Below are 18,970 nucleotides of genomic sequence, written 5' to 3'. Positions count from 1 at the left end.
GGAAAAGAGTCCCTTCATTTCTCTGAGCCTCAGTTTCCTCCTGTGGGAAAAATCAGGATCAGAATATCACACATCCCCCCGGGCTCTTGGGAGGGTAAATTCGATGATTCATGTAAAGGGTTTAGCCCAGCACCTGGCTCAATTGAAGGGACACACACTCAGAAATGGAACCCGGGTCCTGAGATCTATTTTCCCCATGACATCACCCCCTCCTGGGGACGAGGAAGGCAGTGCCCTTCCCCCCTCCGTCCTCTCTTCCCATGCTGGGCAGAGAGAAGCCTTACAGGGCTGCATGTACCTTCAAGCCCTCGTAGGACTCCCCCAGCCTCAGAGGGAGCTCTTGGTGTCACAGGCCCTATAGCTGCTGTCCAGACTGGCTCTCAGCAGGTGGGGAGGGATGGGGAGAGAGAAGGCAGCCCACAGACCCAGGCGGGGGCCACAGCTCTCCTGGATGCGTGAGAGCAGAGGCTGGGGGTCAGGACAAGGTGAGAACTCCAGCCCAGCACCGTCCAATATGGCAGCCACTAGTCCCACGTGGCTACCGATCACTTGAAAAGTAGATAGTCTGAACTGAGATGATTTAGTACGAAAAAAATGTCAAATATCTCATTAGTATTTTTATATTGATTACACATTAAGATGAAAATAATTTGGATGTATTGGGTTAAATAAAATATATTGTTAAATTAATTTCACCTGTTTTTTTCTTACCCTTTTCACATGGCTGATAGAAAATTTAAAATGAAACTTGTGGCTTGTATCGTATTTCTATTGGTTTCAGAACATCTGAGCTGGAAGAACCACTAGACATCCTAGAAGGGAAGGGACTTGCTCCAGGTCACACAGCCAGAAAGGAGTGTCCAGAAGATGGAACTTAGGTCTCAGGGACAGAATTGGAAAGACAAACACTAGTCTCCTCTGGTGTTACCTGGGCCACTGGACGGGATGAGAAGGCAAAGCTTCCGAGAGTTCTAACAACTGCGAGGTGGATTAGGAGCTTGAAAATGCTCCTACTACGTCCATCAGAAGACCTTGACCTGAGGCTCTCACCAAGGATGGGGACTAGAGAATTAATGACGCCACAGCCACTGAAGGGTGTGCTCATTTAAAGAGGTGGGAAAAAAAGGCAAAGCTGAACTCTGGGCAATTGTGAAGGCTGCAGTCTTTACGTGCTTAATAAAAGGCAGAGTGGAGGTACTGCAAATAGGACCTGCTCTGGGCCTCAGGCCCCCAGGGACCCAGCAGAGGGCTGTGCAGAGAACAAAGCCAGTGTCTTCAGGCAGGAGACCGGGGCCAGTTCGTTAGCCTCTCTGGTGCCAGCTTCCTCATTTCTGGCCTAGTGTCCGAGAGTGCAGTCTTTGGAATCCCATGGACCTGGACACTGGCTACCCTATCAGAGGCCCTGAGCAAATTACTACTTAACGACTCTGAGGCCCCACTTCCTCTCTGAAAAAATGTGCCTAGCTCCTAACTTCAAGGATTGCTGGGAGGATGGGTGGGCGGCAGACGTGAAGGGCTCAGGCCCTCTGGGCAGATGGGCACGGGAAGTATTCATTTGCTCAGCAAGCGCTTTCTGGGCTCCTGCCATGTCATAGGTGCTGGGAATCCAACAGTGAGCTACACGGGCCAGGTCCCTGCCCCTATGCTGCCTACGGTGTAGGTGAGGAGACAGACCAATGAGTAGAGACATTTATAAAACTGTAGATGGAGACAAGTGCGATGAAAATGACTAAAGGAGAGTGAAAGGATGGAGAGTGATATGGGACCGTTTTAGGCAGTGTGGACAGGGGAGGCTCTCTGGGAAGGTGACACTGAGCTACAATTAATATTATTAGAATCTGAGAACCCTGGTGCTGGGAAGGTCCACAAAGGCTACGGGGCTCCCCCTGCCCCCACCAGGAAGAAGTGCTCTTCCTGCACAGCTGAGATGGCAGCTCTGGCATTGGACTTCTGGGTTACAACCCCAGTTCCACCTCCTAGTAGCTGTGTGACCTTGGCTAAGTGTCTCCATTTCTTCCCCTGTGCAATGGGGATGATAACACAGAACGAGGCTGCGCTGGCCTCCTGTGAGAGCCAGCGAGGCAGTTGGTCCACCTGCAGATCCGGACTCTGGCCCGGCCCTGTCCGGCAAGGCAGACCCAGAGACAGCGGCTCCTGGGGTCAGGGAAAGGCTAGGTTGCAACAGAGGCATGAAGGAGGGCTTCCTGAAAAAGCTGCCATCTGAGTCACAGCTTGGAATGCCTTCCAGCGGAAGCAGGAGTCGGCCAGGGAAAGGGGAAGGACAGGCACTCTGGCCTTCGGGACAGCACGAGCAGAGGCTCAGGGAGCAGGGGGCCGCTCTTCCTTCTCGCCCCAGTAGCGGGGTCAGGCACAGTGCGTGCGGGGCTACTGGCAGTTTGAAAACGTGGAGAGTGAGGTTTGAGGCGGGGAATCGTGAGTGATGAGGCTGGAGAGGCTGGCCAAGGTCAGGTTGCAGAGAGCCCTGTCTGCCCAGCTGAGTCGCCAGGACTTCATCTTGGGCTCTCTGGGGGGTTGGAGCCAGGGCACGATGTGACCCCATCCATGTCCTAAGCAGATCCCTCTGACGGTTGCAGGTCTGTGAAGACAGCTGTATGGCCCCGTGGGCCTTCCTTTTTCCAGCCTGGGATCTCCAGGGCCTCCGGCTGCCCCAAGCCCACCTCTTCAGCGTGTGCTCTGCTTGTAAACGGCGCCCAGAGAGTGAGGGATCGTGGCTCTCAGACGGACACCCAGGGCCGCCCTGGCTGCGCATCCAGTGCATCTGCCTCCCTAAACCCACCCCTGTCTGTGTCTTCGCACACCACACCCATGCCTGTTTTCAGCCAGTGGGTTCAAATCTTGGCTCCCCCACTAACTACCTGTGTGGCCTTCGCAAGTGACTAGCTTCTCTGTGCCTCAGTCTCCTCACCTGTAAAATGGGGAGGAATCTCCTCATCACCGGGGGGTGTGTGTGAGTAGATGAGCTCATGTGTCTGTAGGCTGAGACTGGCGGCTCCTGTGTGTTTTCCCATATCCATCGCCCTTGTGAAGTAGGCGGGGGAAGAGACTGTACTTATCTCCCGTTTTAGAGATAGAGGATGCTGACTCAGTACATCAGGGGCACTGCTGGGACCAAGAGTCAGGTATTTTGGCACCTGGTCTGGAATTCTTTCCACCATATCTGCTTGCCATCAAGAGCAGTATTTCAAGTTGAGGGATGGAGCTCTAGTGGGAGGATTCCAGGCATCTTCCAGTGGTGATGTTATTTTTGAGCTGAGGGTCTGAAAGAAGGAAATTCTCAGCCTCCCCTCAACCCACTCTTCACCCCGTTTACCCTGCTCACTCGGCATCTGCTCACTCGGCCCCTGGACGGGGAGCTGGGATCCAGCAGGCTGCCCTTGCCCAGAGCTACCTAGTCACCTGTCCAGCCCTGCTTGGCCCTATCTTTGGAGGCTTCCTGAGCCCCATCCCCACTCATACCCCTGGCCCCAGCACGGCACTTGTCATTGGGTATAATGATTGCCTAGTTTCTTGCCTGTCCTACACTAGACTGTAGCTTAAGGGCAGTGTCTCTGAGCTTGGTCACTTCTGTCCCCAGCACCAGGACTGAGCCCTGTTATTGTGTGGCCAAATGAGTGTGTGCTCCAAGCCCTGACCCTCCCTCCCTCCCTCCCTCTCTTAACCAGTGTGAGGGGTACGCTGGTCTTTTGGCTGTGCCATGTGGCTTGTGGGACCTTAGTTCCCTGACTGGGGATTGAACGCAGGCCACGGCAGTGAAAGTGCTGTGTCCTAACCACTGAGCTGCCAGGGACCTCCCCTAACTCTTTTTTTCATTATTGCTCCCCAAGGAGCCTTTTAAGACATCCTCTCCCCTAATCTCCATGCTCATGAAACTTTAATACCACAGATACACTGTATCTGTATATTTGTGTATGTAATTTTCACATATCTGCACTTTATACATAAAAAAGAGTAAGGTTTTTTTCACTCTCCAGTTGCCAATTATCATCCCCCTTAACCTTAACCCACGTCACTCGTGAGTCCTGTGGACTGCAAACCACACTGGCTAGGTTGACTTAATTGCTTCATCACAGTTAATCACTTCTTGGTGGAAGATGAACACAGCAAAATTTAGGTTAGGGCCCATTTGCTGGTCAGATGGGTGTTATGGGAACAGGAAGCCAACGTGGACCCCAACCCCAGCTCCATCCACCCCAGCTGTGGGGCCCAGCTCAGGGGAGGCCGAGGGAAAGTTGGCCTCATGAGTTTATGGGAGGTCTGAGTTGGTTGAGCGCTTCAAGATTGTCTGGTCTGAACTCATTTTACCAAAGGAGAGATTGAGGCCAAGGGAGGCATGGGGGAGTGGGAGGCCTGGAGAATTTATAACCAGACTGTGAGCCTGATGAGGGGGGGACATGTCTTACTAATTCCTGTATCCCCAGCACCTGCCACCATGTCTGACACAGGTTAGATGTGCAGGGCATGGTGGATAAACAGGTGAACGGGTGGACGGATGGATGGATGGATGAATGGGTGGATGGATGGATGCATGGATGGACGGATGGACGGACAGGTGGAGAGATGCACAAAGGAAGGGCAGATTGTGACACCTGGGTCTCTGGAAAGCTCTGGTGATGCCAGGTGCCACCTGGGCCTCAGGAAACAAAATAGGAACGCTGGACAAGGTGATCACTAACGTCCCTGACTCCAGACCCATGTTTCAACTGCCTACTCTACAACTCTCCTTGGGTGTTTAACTGAAATCTCAAACTTAACATGTCCCCAAGTGAATTCCTTATTTTTCCTCCAAAACCTGCCCCTCACTCTTCTCCCCTCCACAGCATATGGCAACTTCATGCTCCCACTTTCAGACCAAAAATCTTGGGAATCATCCTTATGCCCTCTTATTTTTCTCAGGTCCCACGTCTAATCCATCAGCAAACCCTGTCTTCTCTACTTTCAGCATCTGACCACTCCTCACCAGCACCCTGGTCCAAGCCAACATCATTTTCCTTGCTTGGCTAACAAATGAGCCACTCAGAAACTTATTTAGGTTGCAGCCTCATTTTAATTTTTTATCTTTATGAAATTCTTCTGTGATGCAATATTGCAATAACCCCTAAGTCATCTCCCAGCACCCACCCTTTCTCCCTATGTTTATTCCCTACACAGCAGCCGCAGCACTCGATCAAACCCTCCACTGGCCAAACCCTCGCAATGCCCTAGAAGGTCCTGTGTAATCTGGGCCTGACTACTTTTCTAACTTGATCTCCTACTACCCTCTCCCTGGCCCACTCTGCTCCAGCCCACTGGCCTCCTCTGTACCCCTCACACTGGCCACGTGCAATCGCCTCAGAGCCCTTGCATGGGCTGTTCCCACTGCTGGGGATGCTCTCCCCTAGACATTCACACGGCCAGGCTCTCAAAGCCATCAGGTCTCTGCTGGAATCATTTAATAAGTGAGGCCTTTCCCAGCCCCCCTATCTAAACCTCTGCCATGCCTCCTGCCCCGCTGCCAATTTAATTTTTCTCTTGGGCGCTCAGCAATGCTCGGCAGACTATATATATACTCATCTATTGTCTGTCTCTTCTACTAAAATATGAGCTCCACGAGAGCAGGGATTTTATTCTGTTCTGTCCACTGTGGTGTCTCCAGCACCTGGAACCCTGTCTCAGCCACAGTGCGTGCTTAATAGATGCCTGTCATCAAATGACTGGATTCTAGGAGGTTAGTGATGTGAGGGGCGTGGCAGGGGACCAGGCCTGTCTCAGGAAGCCTTAGGCATCACCTTTGTTCTTTTGCTCCTTCATTTGCCGCTTTTACTCAGTCGCTCAGTAGAGGCACAGGGCTCTATGGAGGGTTAAGACATGAACACAGACAGATACTGCATAATTCTACTTCTGTGAGAAACTTAGACTAGCCAGAGTCAGAGACAGGAAGCAGAATAGAATGGTGGCTTCCAGGAGGAGTGGGGAATGGGGGGTGACGCTAACAGGAATGGGGCTTCCTTCAGGGGTGATGAAAATGTTCAATGGGGACACAGTTTCAGTATGAAATGATGAGAAAGTTCTGGAGATGGACAGTGGTGATGGTTGCACAACAATGTGAATGTAGTTCACACTGAACTTTACACTTAAAAATGGCTAAAATGGGGCTTCCCTGGTGGCGCAGTGGTTGAGAGTCCGCCTGCCGATGCAGGGGACACGGGTTCGTGCCCCAGTCCGGGAAGATCCCACATGCCGCGGAGCGGCTGGGCCCGTGAGCCATGGCCGCTGAGCCTGTGCGTCCGGAGCCTGTGCTCCACAACAGGAGAGGCCGCAACAGTGAGAGGCCCAGGTACCGCCAAAAAAAAAGGCTAAAATGATAAGTGTTATGTATATTTTGCCACAAAAAAAAAGTTAAAAAAAAAAGACATGAACACAAATTACCATATGATCAATATTGTGGGTCACACAGCGTATCAGAAAAGTCCAAGGGAAGACAATTTTGGCTGAGGTAACTGAAGGAAACTTTCTGGAGTGAGAGACATTTGGGCTGGGCCTTGAAGGATAGGGAAAAGCTGGGTGGAAAAGGCTGGCAGGGGGCAGGGGCGGGTGATGGGGACAGCTTGGGCCAAGTCCTGGAGGTAAGCTTGCCCCTGAGCGTGTATGCTCGGCTGGGGCACACAGGGCTCCATGCTGGGAATCTTGGGTCCCTGTCACTTCTCCCTTCCACCTGGCAGCCTGCTCGTGAGCCCCCAGGAAGGCTTGTGGGGAAGCTTCTGACCAGAAGACGGGGGCAACCTGTGGAATCCAGGGGGTCCTATCTCCTCAGGCCTCCTTACTGGTGGGTTGAGGAACCCCCCATAAACCTGGGGTTCTGGTCTCGATTGCCCAGCCAGCCAGCCGGGCCTCTCCCTGTTAGTGCTAAGGTCACAGCCTAACTAAGGTCAGGGGTGGAACTCCTAGCAGGACTCCCTCCTCCTGTTACCCTGTGGGCATCAGAGTCCAGACTATGAAGCACAGTCTCCTCCTGCAACAGCTGGCCTTCCTGGGGTCGGGTCCAGGGAAGCTAATAATAACCACTTATGGAGTCCCTTCTCTGCCTGGCACATAAGGGCCTTCACGGGTGTAATTTTATAATCCTAAGAGGCAGGCAAGGACTATTATCCTTCCCATTTCATAGACAAGGACAGTAAGGCTCAGAGAGGTTAAGTGCTTTGCCCAGAGCCAGAGAGCTGGGCAGTGGCAGGGCTGACGTTAGACCACATGACTCCACAGCCCTGACTCTCAGCCCCTGGGCTACCCCAGGCCCTAGGCTTGCTTCAGACCAGGGCTCGCAGGGCCACTGTGCTGATGGCCCTCTAATCCTGGGGCAGCTCCTCCCCACAAGCTCCAGGAAGCTTCCCTCTCCCAGGCCTAGATGCTTTTGTCGCCTGTCCCTGCCAGCTCCTCCCCGCTGTGCTGGCGGTCCCTCCTACGGTGAGGAGAGGCAGGGCTGTACCAGCTGGATGGTGCCACAGGAGGCTCTCTTTGGTATAGCTCTTGGCACCTGTGCCAGCGTCTTGGCCCAAAGAGGACACGTTCCCCTTCTTCCAACTTCTCTTCCTTGAGAGTGGGGTGACAAGGTACTGCTGGGTGTTGTGCGTGCAGCCCTGAAGCCCATCAGGGCCTTCCCTGCACACTCGCCACGTGGCAGCCCCTTGTCCAGCTCAGGCCTCACGGCGCTGTGCGGTCAGCACCAGGACAGGTGAGGAACCAGAGGTTCAGAGGTAAGTCACACAATGTGAAAGCAGTAGGGTCAGGCCCAGATCCTGATTTCTCTACTACTTGTGGGAATCATAGGACACTGGAGAAGGGCGCTTAGAGGTCACCTAATCCACTCGCTGGGGTGGGTGGGGCTGAAGAGACCTGTCCAAGGTCACGCAGCTCGTGAGTGACAAGGAACTTAGTTTTCCCATGACTCTCATTATAAACGTGCTGGCACGTTGCCACATATCTTATTAGCTCCAAGAGAAACAAAACTTGCATTTAAGATTGTGGTAGGCTTTTAAAAAAATGTGTTTTGAGGCCAGTGCCTTCCACTACAATAGTTGTCAGAAAGCCACAGACACACAAAGGTGAGCCTGTCCCCCCAAAGCATGCGTGGCCCCTGGCGCCCCCCTCCTGTGTGGACAGTGGCTGGTGCCCAGGCAGCGTGCTCAGTGCAATGTCTTCTCAAGGACAGGACAGGGAGAGGGCTTCCTGGCTGCCTCCGTGGCACCTTCTAACTTCAGTTTAGCTCTGGTCTAGAGCTGGAGAGAAACAGGAGTAAGAACTGGGCATTCTGTATTTATTATACCAGCGTGACTCTTCCAGCAAGAGGTTACCCAGCTTGGACAAGTTTCTCAACCCTTTTGAGCATCAGCGTGCTCGTCTGTGGAATGGGGTAACAGTAACGTCACTGTGGAGGAATTAGCAGCATCAGTCACGATGGAGTAGAGCCCCTGGTACAATAAACGGTGGAGATGACGACGAGGATGAAGATGGGGGGGCACAGAGCAGCGATGGCACTAACCATATGAGTGTAAAGCAAGGGACAGCCTTACTGAACGAAATTAAGTGTTCTGAGCCCCGCAGCCAACGTCTACCACTCACTCACGTGCACCTCCCTCCTGACACGGCACTGGGGAAAGGTCATGGTTTTCGGAGTCTGACAGACCTGGGTTTGAATTTAGGCTCAGCCACTTGCCATATGACGTTCATCCCCGGGCCTCCAGCTAGTTCTATGCCATCCAGACGATCACCACTAGCCACACGTGACTATTTAAATTAAAACGTAAAATTCGGCTTCTCAGTCACACTGGCCATGTTTCAAGTGCTCAAAGCCACATCTGACTAGTGGCTCCCGCATGGCACGGTGCAGGGTAGACCGCTTCCCTCATCACAGGGAGTCCTCCTGGACAGTGCTCACCTGTGCCCTGAACGTGGACGTGGCGCCTGCACGGGGGATGCTGCACACACGGCCTGGCGGGGCAGAGGGCCACAAGGGGCGCTCAGCCCGTCCCTGCTGCGAGCACTCTGGCTGAGCCCTGAGTCTCCTCCCTCACCTGGCCTCAGTTGTGCTCTTTCTTGCAGCGTGGATGTAATGCTGGGCCCAGCAGCTCTGACTGCATTTCTGCTACAGACTTACCACGTGACCAAGTGACGTCACCTCCTGGAACTTCAATTTCTTCATTTGCAAACTAATAATCCATACCCCTCCAGTCTCAGAGCAATGGTGCCGGTCAAGCAAGTAAATGATTGCAAGTGCTCTGAAGTGTGCGGACTATAGAGTCGCAGGGACAGCACAGTGAGATGGGGAAAGCCTCCATCTGGTGTCAAAACTGGACTGCAATCCCACCTATCACTAGCTGAGGACCCTTAAGTCTTCAGAGGAGGCCGCATCTAAACGCCTTCACTGTAAAAGGGTAACAATGAAGATACTGTAAACTTTCACATTACTGAGAGGATCAATGATGTATCTGAAAGCAGCAGAGTGCTACTCAAGAGCAAGGCATTACGGGACCACTGCTCCTGTACAAAACGAGGGAGGCCCAGCTGAGCCAAGCACCTGCCACCTCCACTCCTCTCTGTGCTCCACTTGCCGGAGAGCCCTGCTCCCACCAGGTGAAACCCCTCCTGCTCCAAGCCAAGAGACCAGGTTGGGACAGAAATGGGGGCACCAAGTGGGTCAAGAAAGCCTGTTCTGCTGATGCCCGAAAAAGACACCAAGCCCGCTTGGGCCACACGGCTAGGTCACATCTAGGAAGTCCGCTTCCATCTGTGACGTGTCCCTTGGGCTGCAGGATCTCGCTCCAGGTGGCTCCGAGGTCCCAGGCCTCCAGAGCCCAGCGCTGCTCCTGGGTTTGCTGCTCAGCAGTCATAAAGCAGGTGTTCCCTGGACACCAGACAGGTGCCAGACACCAAGGAAATGGGGGATGGAGAGACGGCTAATACCAGGCCCTGCCCTCCAGGGACTCTGTCTGGCTGGCCCTCTTTTTCAGCTTCCACTCCCTCACAGAAGTCCACCCTACCTGAGCTTCAGAAGCACCCAGTGGGGTCTCTACACTGGGACAGGGACCACCCGAGGCTTTGGGCCCCTTGATAACATGAGTGGTATCATTTTTATTGAGCACTTCCTACATGCTATGATCTACACCAGAGTCTTACACGTGTTCCTTTTAATTTCCACAATTCTTAGAGTTTTTATTACCTCCAATTTACAGATAAGAAAAAAAAAATCAAGGAAAAGTTAACGTGCCCAAAGCACACATCTAACAAGGGACAGAGCAGGGATTTGAACTCAGATCTGAATACTCTAAAACAGGACCCTGAACCACGGCATTTTATATTGTCTTCTGATCCTGTATTCTCCAATGAAATGACTGCTCTTCTAGAAAACGTTTTTTCCTTCAGGAGCCCAGGATAAGAGGAGAGATGGGGAAGGCAGAGAGGCCAAGATGCTTCCCTGAGCTGCCTGGTGGGGAACCACCCTCACCCACTTGGGCCAGGCCCAAAGCTGGGCTCAGTGGGAGCCGAGGCAGGACCTGTAGCTGTCCTCTGACTCTAAGGAAGAGCCCCGCCCGAGCCATCAAGGGTCAACTGAGGATGGGTGACACTGTGAGGGGCAGTGGGGCCCCCAAAAGTGACAGTTCCCAGGCCACAAACAATCTAGTCCCCAAACAAGGCAAAGAACACGACTCCTGCTGCTACTGGACACATTTCCAGCTGAGAAAAGCAAAGTTTCAGGCCTGGCGGGCTGTCTCAGGCAGGATGGATAGAGGGGAAGAGGAAGGAGAGAGGAGGCTGGGAGACGTGGTAGGTCCATGACAACAGCCCAGGTGGCACAGACCCGTGGCTGAAGGACTGGGAAGTATGGCTGCCTAGGTATTTTCTGGCTACCTGGGTATTAAGCAAGAAATGCTTGAATGTAGCTTGGTGTTTAAGAGCAAGCCCTGGAGTCAGGTAGCCTGGATCACATCCCAGCTGTGCAGCTCACTGGCCACTTAACTGTCAAGTGGCTTTTCTGGTGTAGGTTTCCTTGCCTGTAACGTGGGGTAACAGTACCTACATCATGGTGTTGGTGAAATAAAAATTACATAAAGCTCTTTGCCTAGTATCCAACACGTAGTAAGCACCTAATAACAGTAATTATTAATTATGAGACTGTTTCTCAAAAATATTAATCCTCCTCCCCCCAAAAAAAGACAAAAATAAAAAAGAAACACAGCATTTATAGGTATTTAGGTTGTGCGTTTGGATTGGCACGGTGCTTTTTTTTTTAATATTTATTTATTTGGTTGTGCCACATCTTAGTTGCGTTAGGCAGGCTCCTTAGTTGCGGCACACGGGCTCCTTAGTTGTGGCATGCGAACTCTTAGTCGTGGCTTGCATGTGGGATCTAGTTCCCTGACTAGGATTGAACCTGGGCCCCCTGCATTGGGAGCACAGAGTCTTATCCATTGCGCCACCAGGGAAGTCCCTGGAATGGTGTTTTTGGTACTTGTTTCTCATAGACAACCCTTGCCTAGCCAACCAGGTTAACAGTCCCCTAGAAGCAGACATCACACACTATTTTAGCCCGATATGGCCCCAACCTCTACAGCATTGGGCATGGGTCCACGCACATAATAGGACCTCAGAGACTCCAGAACTTCAGGACTAAAAGACACCTTCTGTGCCGGGCTAACTGCGTGTGTGTGTGTGTGCGTGTGTGTGTGCGTGTGTTAACTAAAAGGATAACGCACGGTTCTTGCCCTTGAAAGGGTCACAGTTTAGCGAGGAAGGATCTTAAATCATCCCGTGACAATCTAATAATCCCATGCTCCCAAACCCACACGCACTCTTACCTGACATCTCTCTCACCCCGCCAGAGTCATGCATGCATGCACATTTCCCCTCAGTTCCCTGGGCTCACAGGCAGCTCTAGCCCTGGCCTCTCTGGAAATGCTAGCTTTGGTCTGGACCCTGCGTGGAGCACAGAGCTTTCAACCTTAAATGGAGTGAAAAGCCGTTTGGCCCTGTGCCAGCCTCATGGGTCCCCTTCCCCACCCCCTGCACATTTTTATCAGACCCTCCTGATGGCAGGCCTATGAAATCTCCCCTGGAGAGGGCTGTGGGTCCCTGGACTGATGTGTTTGACCAGCTGTTTCTGGTCTGCGCTGGGGGAACCAGTGCAAGAAGAGCCGGCAGGAGTGGTGTTTGATCAGAAAAGCTGGGAAGCTCTGGGCCCAGCTAGCTGCTGTTAGCCTTCTGCTACGCTCTCCTCAGAGCACAAAGAAAGGAGGATGTTCTGATGGACCAGCCCACAGGGAACCTGGGAACCTGCTCGCTGGCCAGGGTGAGAGGTGGAAGCTGGGCTCTAAGCGCATGAGGGCTGGCGGGAGCAGCACTGCCCGCTCCTGGCTGAACGGCAGCAACACCTGCCAAGCTCCCCAGGCTCACTGTCTGGTGCCAGGTATGTCAGGGAGACAAGCGTCTAGTGGACGTGGGACCTCTGCTCTGGTAGCACTGTGTGACAGAGCAGAGGACGGGACAGATGCACAAGGAAAAGCCTGGAGAACATTCACCAGAAGGTGAGCGCAGCTTCCAAGCCCATGTCCTAGATCCTCTCTTCTCAGTGAAAGCTTGAGTCCTGGAGTGTTTCCCAACAAAGGTCTAGGACGAGTCCACATTGAGCCATAAGCTATTTCTCTTTTTTCACCCAAACACGTGCCCGAGTACCAGCTCATGGAGGGGAAGATAAACAATGAATCTGAAAGCTCCAGAGGCAAGGTAGGAAGGCCGGAAATCATCACAAACGTAGTGCTTCCATTTCCCTGGCTCTCACTGGGTGTGCTCCCGCCTGACATCCAGTCTGTGTCTTTCCTCGGACATGACCCCTCAGCTGTGGCACCAAGGAGCTCTGAGAGTCTGGCTCCAACCCAGGAGGTCCTGTCCCCCCTCTTATCACCATCCACCCTGGCCTGGGACAGAGGCTCTGGATTATTATATATAATGCAGCCCAGAGAGCTCCATCTGACCTTGGTCTGGGGCTCCCCTAGCCTCCACCCCAGGCCCTTTATCTTAGGATACATCAGGCATCCTCCTTTCCTGCCCTTCTCTGCCCTCTTCCCTCAGGTTCTTTTAAAGTGTTAGAAACACTAACACACACCATCTACAAAGCATCTATACTGTTAGCCATTTTACAAATGTTGCCTGTCCTCCTCACTGTCATCATTAGGGATGACTACCCCAAGGTCACAGTCTGTTTAGAGGGGGGGCTGGGAAGCTCCCCAGCCCGTGCACTTTGCACCACGCTGCTCTGCCTCTTGCAGCCAGCCCCCTGGCCCAGGCTTAAGGTAACTACACCACCAGGGAATCGCTCGGCCCATTTCCTACCTCTGCTCAATCACTCCTGACCCACAGCAGCACTTCACCTCTGTACACACACAGTTTCATGGCCGGAGCCCAGCTGCCTGGGACACTCAGGATTATTGCTCCAGATACGACACTCCAGCCCCTCTCCAAAGACATCACTTAGGCAGAAAGGCATACTTCCTAAAGGTCCTGTGGGCTCTGGGCAAGGGTTAGGACTGTCCCAGGAGAAGTGAGCAGAGTCACCCCCAGCCCTGCCTCAGGGCAGACCTGAGCTTAGGGGCTGCAGTATATGACACCCCCGCCCCTGGCCTTACCTGCAGGACTCTTACTGCAGAAATTACGCACATCCTATCCGTGTGTCTGCCTCTCTTGTCTCTTTGTTGGCTGTCAGCAACATGACATTTTCAGCTGTTCACCATGAAAAGTTTCTGCTTATTTTACAGTTATCTGCTGAGCACTTTGTGCTTTGGGGGCAGTTGAGATTCAAGAGATAAACGAAAAGTGCTGTTATAAAGATCCCTAAGGATGCAGACAGAGAGAGGAAGATGAGAGACACGTAAAGGTATAGGAATGAACAAGACACGTAAAGGTGCAGGAATGAACAATCTTCCCAGTGCTAGAAAGTGTAGGGAATGGCTGACCTGTATGTGAAGGACTTTATTAATTACAACTAAAATTTTCAACACCAAATTTCAAACACCAAACGTTAAATCTAGGCTTTTGATTAGTACTACAATTCTGTGGGGTAAATACAATAATTTCCTCCATTTGTGAACGGGAGCTGGAAGGAGGGAGCTCAGAGAGGATAAGTATCTCACCAAGGTCACACAGTCATAAAGTGGCATAGCTGGGATGTACCCAGGTTGGACACCAAAGCCTGTCTCTGAAACCCTGCACCACACTTGCTCCCTGGGAACGAGGGTTTAGAAAAATGAGGCTCCACACGACAGGAGAGTTTTTTGTCCTTCCCAGGCCATGCTAACAAGGCCCGCAGGTACACAATAGCCCCTAGGAAACCAGGCCTATCAAGCCTGGTCCCATCTGACAGCTGCCCAGAACCAAAGAGAAAACAGGTTTATAGCATCACAGTCCATTTGAAACTCATGCAGCATGATTTTTTTCAAAGTACATATTTTATTTACATAGAGTAGTGCAAGTTGAACACGAACAATGGTTTGTAATCCAATTTAAACAGCCATAGTGTGCTGGCTGACCTGGCCTGACATGTGCACCCTGTCCTGACCGTGGGTGGTAGCAGGTGTGACTGGCCTTTGTAAGGGAAATGATGCAACATTTCCATGATTTGGAAGCAATCTAAATTAGTTGATGGGATAATTTTTTTTCTTTTTTTCCCCAACAATGTAATCCCCGAAGCACAGCAACTTCTCCCTTCCTTACAGGCCAAGTCACAGATATAGCAAGTTTCTGAGTTCTGGCTGTGCTTCTGGCCCAGGTCCTACCAGCCCCAAGGTTTTCCATGGCGACAAAATACTCCCTTCAACCCCTAATTTTTCTTTCACTCCCACTTTCTCCCTACTTCCCAAGTATCCCTGCAATACACTAGGCCAAGTGGAGCAGGGCAGGGGCTGCTGAAGTCTTCCTTTGGGAGGACTGGTTAAAGCATCCCAGGATTTTCTCCACCACTGTCCAACTTCCTAGTCCCAATTTAATAGAAATATTGCTTGTTCCCTAGAACCATGCTAGGTAAGGCTTGCAGCTCCTCCAACCCTTAGTCAGTTCTTAGATCTCAGGCACATGAGAGTTAAATCCCCCGCCCCATATTATTAATAAGTAATCAGCCTATGGTGACCGCAACATCACCTGGGGTAGAGAAACTCTTTGGGCCCATCTCATCTTTCTCCTCGATTTACACCATGAGCAGAGAACAGGGCCTTTGTCTCCCCATTTACCCCTGTTTGACTGGATCTATTTCACCCTCAGTCCGCGACTCTCAGGGCTCTTCCCTGGGGGATGAAGCTGAAATACACTCCATGGCTGGTGGGAGGGGAGAGTCAGACAGCTTCCTCAGAGGACATGAATGACCAGGGAACCTGGCATTCACACAGTAGACTGCGGCACTTGCTGGACTCAGGCTTTATAAAATAAACAAGTCTCTGCCCCTTTGCTGCCCCTCAGGCTCTGCTCACACACTGCACAGTCCCATCTTCCCAGAGCGATCCTCGCTCTTGAGCCATCTATCTGCTGTCTGTCTCACTCACCAGGGATGGGCAAATGCCGTTCCGTAAGTGGTCCCCACGGAATCAGACTCCAGCTTGGAATCTGTCTGCCCTTTTCTCCTCACCAGGTGTTTCATAAGCTCTGGAGGCAGAGAAGAGTTGGGGTCTTACTGAATAAATATGCGTTCCAAGCAGTCCACAGACTCCTCTACACCACTGCCAGTGCCCCCAGGGTTCAGCCCTGAGGCCACAAGGGCAGCACCACGGCAATAAGGCAGAGACCACCACTGCCACATGAGAGCAAGTGATGTGGACAAGGGGACCCCGGTAACATGTCCTCCGTGGCAGCAATGCAAAAGGTCTCTTGGGCAGAAGTGGGAGAAAAGAATAAAGTGGCCAAGTAGGGCTAGAAAAAGTCTTCCCACGATAAAGTCCAGGCTTGGGCGTCTCTAGGCAGCAGCGCTGTGAAAGCGCTGTTGGCGCAGCAGCTTGCCGAGGCCCACTCGGAGCAGAGACGAAATTCGGGGCGGACCTTTCGCTCATGTTGACCAGAACCAGCACAGGCCTCGTGCTCCTGTTGGCTGTGCCACAGGGTGAGGGTGCAGCCGGCAGCATATCCCACTGCTCTGTCTGCTCTTGGCAAAGTGAGTTGTGAGTCTGGTGATTCTGAAGAAAACGAGTGTCCTGCCACGATCTGGGTCTCCACCAGCAACCTGAGAAAGGGTGCCTCAGTACTTGAAAGGATCTGGAAGTTGGGTTTAAAGCTTATAGCTTTCTTTATTCAGAAGACTTTTTAAAAAGAAAAATCACTTTCCCCTACAGGTCCTCAGCAATTAATTTTTAAATTTATTTTGTTTTTTTTGGCTGGAAGAAGTTTTGATAACGCTGCGATTCCCACCCACCCATGCACTCTTATCTGCCGGGCTTGGCCTCCGTGCCCTGTAAGCAGGGCTGCTCCACTCTTTCAATGGGTTTTATCTGGTGCTAAGGGGAGATTCAGTGCCATCTCATCACTTGCTGATCAAGAGCAATCCCGGTCCGACAGCTCACAGAACTGAAAACCCTTAAGAAGACAGAGACGGCCTTGGTAGAGAAGCAGTGAGGGCCTCACAGGGAGGCAAAGTCTTAAAGGTTTGAGCACCATCTTCTGGTCAGTTATTGGCCTCTGAAAACTTCATTTACTTCAGAATGGGACGATCCCCGAGCCGACAAGCTCAAGTGATTTGCACATAAAATGAGCACACAACTGGAGGCGGGGTGAGCTGGCCCAGCTGCCTGCACAGAGCAGGATGGATGCCAGCAGACACACTGGCAGTGTTAAGGTCCCACCTTCTGCCCTTCCGGCAACGTGTGATGGCGACAGAAGTAGCGACCATGACCCAGATCGACCCCTCCCCTGCTGGTACCTGGTGATGTGAAATGTGCTTAGAAAGAAGGGGTGGCCTTGTCTTCTGCCAGCCTGTATTTTGAGGGTGAGTGATCTAACTGGGCAGTACCTTCCGCAGGGGGTCAACCACACAAGGTGGCAGGGAGCCGTGCTGGGTGTGTAAACACTGCCCTAGCAGACTTCAACCTTCTGCCATCAGGGAAAGGAAGATAAATGCTAGTCATTCCTTCCATCTAATTGCACTTCATAATGGATTCCATAAACCATTAATTATCAGATTATATTTTAGGAATTGAAGATGAAAAAGCTTTGTAAAATTCAGACTCCAAAGGATCACTGACCTGCAGTCACAGTGGCAGCTGGAAAGAGCTCAGACAACAGGCTACTCACAGGCAGGGAAGACCCTGGCAGGAGGAAGCCTCAGGGGCCACCACGGGTGCTACTCCACCTGGCGCTGGTTCACTGCTACGTTACATGTATCACGTGCTCCTCAGGGAGGGGACGAGGCCTCCAGGTTGGGTAGAAGCTTTAGGCTTTGATTAGGGAAAGGGGATTGAGGACACCACAGAAAAGCTATGGGAACCAGCCTCAGGTGCAGAATACCATGAAGAGTTTCCTGGTAAGGCAGAGACGGTTTGCAGCTAGATGGCCTCACACTGAACACTCCCAGAAGAAACACTCCAAAGGCTTTGTTTTGGGAATGGCTGACTATACTGACAAGGTGGGACTCAGCATGGAAATGAAGCCTTCCTGTGTCAGCATGCTGCTACCTGTCCTACTGCCACCATGAGAGGAGGCTGGAAGGATGACAGACGTGAGGAAGGTGCTGAGTGTGCTCAAGGCTGGGAATCCCCAGATGGTCTGATGGTGCTTTTCTTTCTTTTTTTTTTTTTTTTTGCGGTATGTGGGCCTCTCACTGTTGTGGCCTCTCCCCTTGCGGAGCACAGGCTCTGGACGCACAGGCTCAGCGGCCATGGCTCACGGGCCCAGCCACTCCGTGGCATGTGGGATCTTCCCGGACCGGGGCACGAACCCGTGTCCCCTGCATCGGCAGGCGGACTCTCAACCACTGCGCCACCAGGGAAGCCCCCTATTTTCTCTCATGTTTAAATGGCCAGAAGGCACTGGCAGCACCTGCAACCCCACTCTGTGGGCCACTGTCCTGCACTGAACTGCTGCTCTGCATGCTGAGGGCTGCCAGCACATCACACCGCTCTGGTTACTCTGGTCACCAGCTCCTATCCCACTGCTCTTTCAGGCTCTATTTCAGAAGCTATACTCCACTTGGGGATGGACAGTGTCAGAGAGGCCACAGCAGCAGGCCTGTGAGGAACAGGCCTGCCTGCTACGGAGGGCGGTCGCGTTGGTGTTGATGACTCAGACTTGGTTTTATGAGAACCATGATGCTTCTGTCCGTTTCCCAAGTGAGACCACTTAGGTTGGTGCTAAGCTAAGATGCTCAATACTCAGGACATCGAGGGAGGAAGGGCAAAAGGCAAGTGTGGAGCATTCTCTCTATTGCAAACGTAGGACCCTCCACGATGAGCAGCCACTCACTTGGCCTCTCCACAGATTAGGGTCACGGTACCGTCTAGCAAGTCCTCCACGGTCACTGCCACAAGCTCAGAGCTGGTCTGGGATGTCTGCGAATCTGGCAACGTCACAAACACCTGTGAACCAGCAAGCTGGGTCTCCTCCAAAGTGATCACCTGCTCCGTCTGGGCCACCGGCTCTGGGGTTTGGATCACCTGAAAGGGAAAGACGGTGAGGCTGCTCTGGGCAGTGTCCACAGTTGGCTCCCCAGAACTTACATGGTTTTCATCTCACGCTGTAATGATGATATTTATGTTTTCACCAGAGGACAGCAGTTACATGTGCTTAATGGGAAGAGGCAAGTCTAACACACCACTGATGCAAAAGAGAAGGCAGGCTAACAAGTTAAGTAACTCTGTGCCAAACTGCTATAATTTAGCTCCGTACGCCACCTCAGGGTGCCTGGACTCTGATTACACACCAGTGAACGCGGGCTCAGTTTCTCACACTGGGTTTT

General features: G+C 52.2%; 2 protein-coding genes across 6 annotated transcripts in view; both read right to left on the bottom strand.

Annotated features, from left to right (window-relative positions):
- Positions 1-15,406, bottom strand: part of C1QB (complement C1q B chain) — a 119,081-nt gene extending 103,675 nt beyond the window's left edge. Inside the window, exon 1 of the mRNA XM_067723412.1 lies at positions 15,400-15,406. The gene's annotated coding sequence lies outside the window, so the exon portion shown is untranslated. The remainder of the gene's footprint in view (positions 1-15,399) is intronic.
- The window catches only part of ZBTB40 (zinc finger and BTB domain containing 40), a 79,101-nt gene continuing 74,601 nt past the window's right edge, over positions 14,471-18,970 (bottom strand). For all 5 annotated transcript variants that reach the window (XM_067723360.1, XM_067723349.1, XM_067723388.1 and 2 more), the window contains one exon: positions 14,471-18,668. In XM_067723360.1, the coding sequence (XP_067579461.1) occupies positions 18,474-18,668 (195 nt within the window). In that variant the 3' untranslated portion in view covers positions 14,471-18,473. The remainder of the gene's footprint in view (positions 18,669-18,970) is intronic.

Source organism: Pseudorca crassidens, chromosome 2 (genome assembly GCF_039906515.1).
Source record: "Pseudorca crassidens isolate mPseCra1 chromosome 2, mPseCra1.hap1, whole genome shotgun sequence".
In the NCBI taxonomy this organism is placed as follows: Eukaryota; Metazoa; Chordata; class Mammalia; order Artiodactyla; family Delphinidae; genus Pseudorca; species Pseudorca crassidens.
This window is presented reverse-complemented; position numbering and strand designations above follow the sequence as displayed.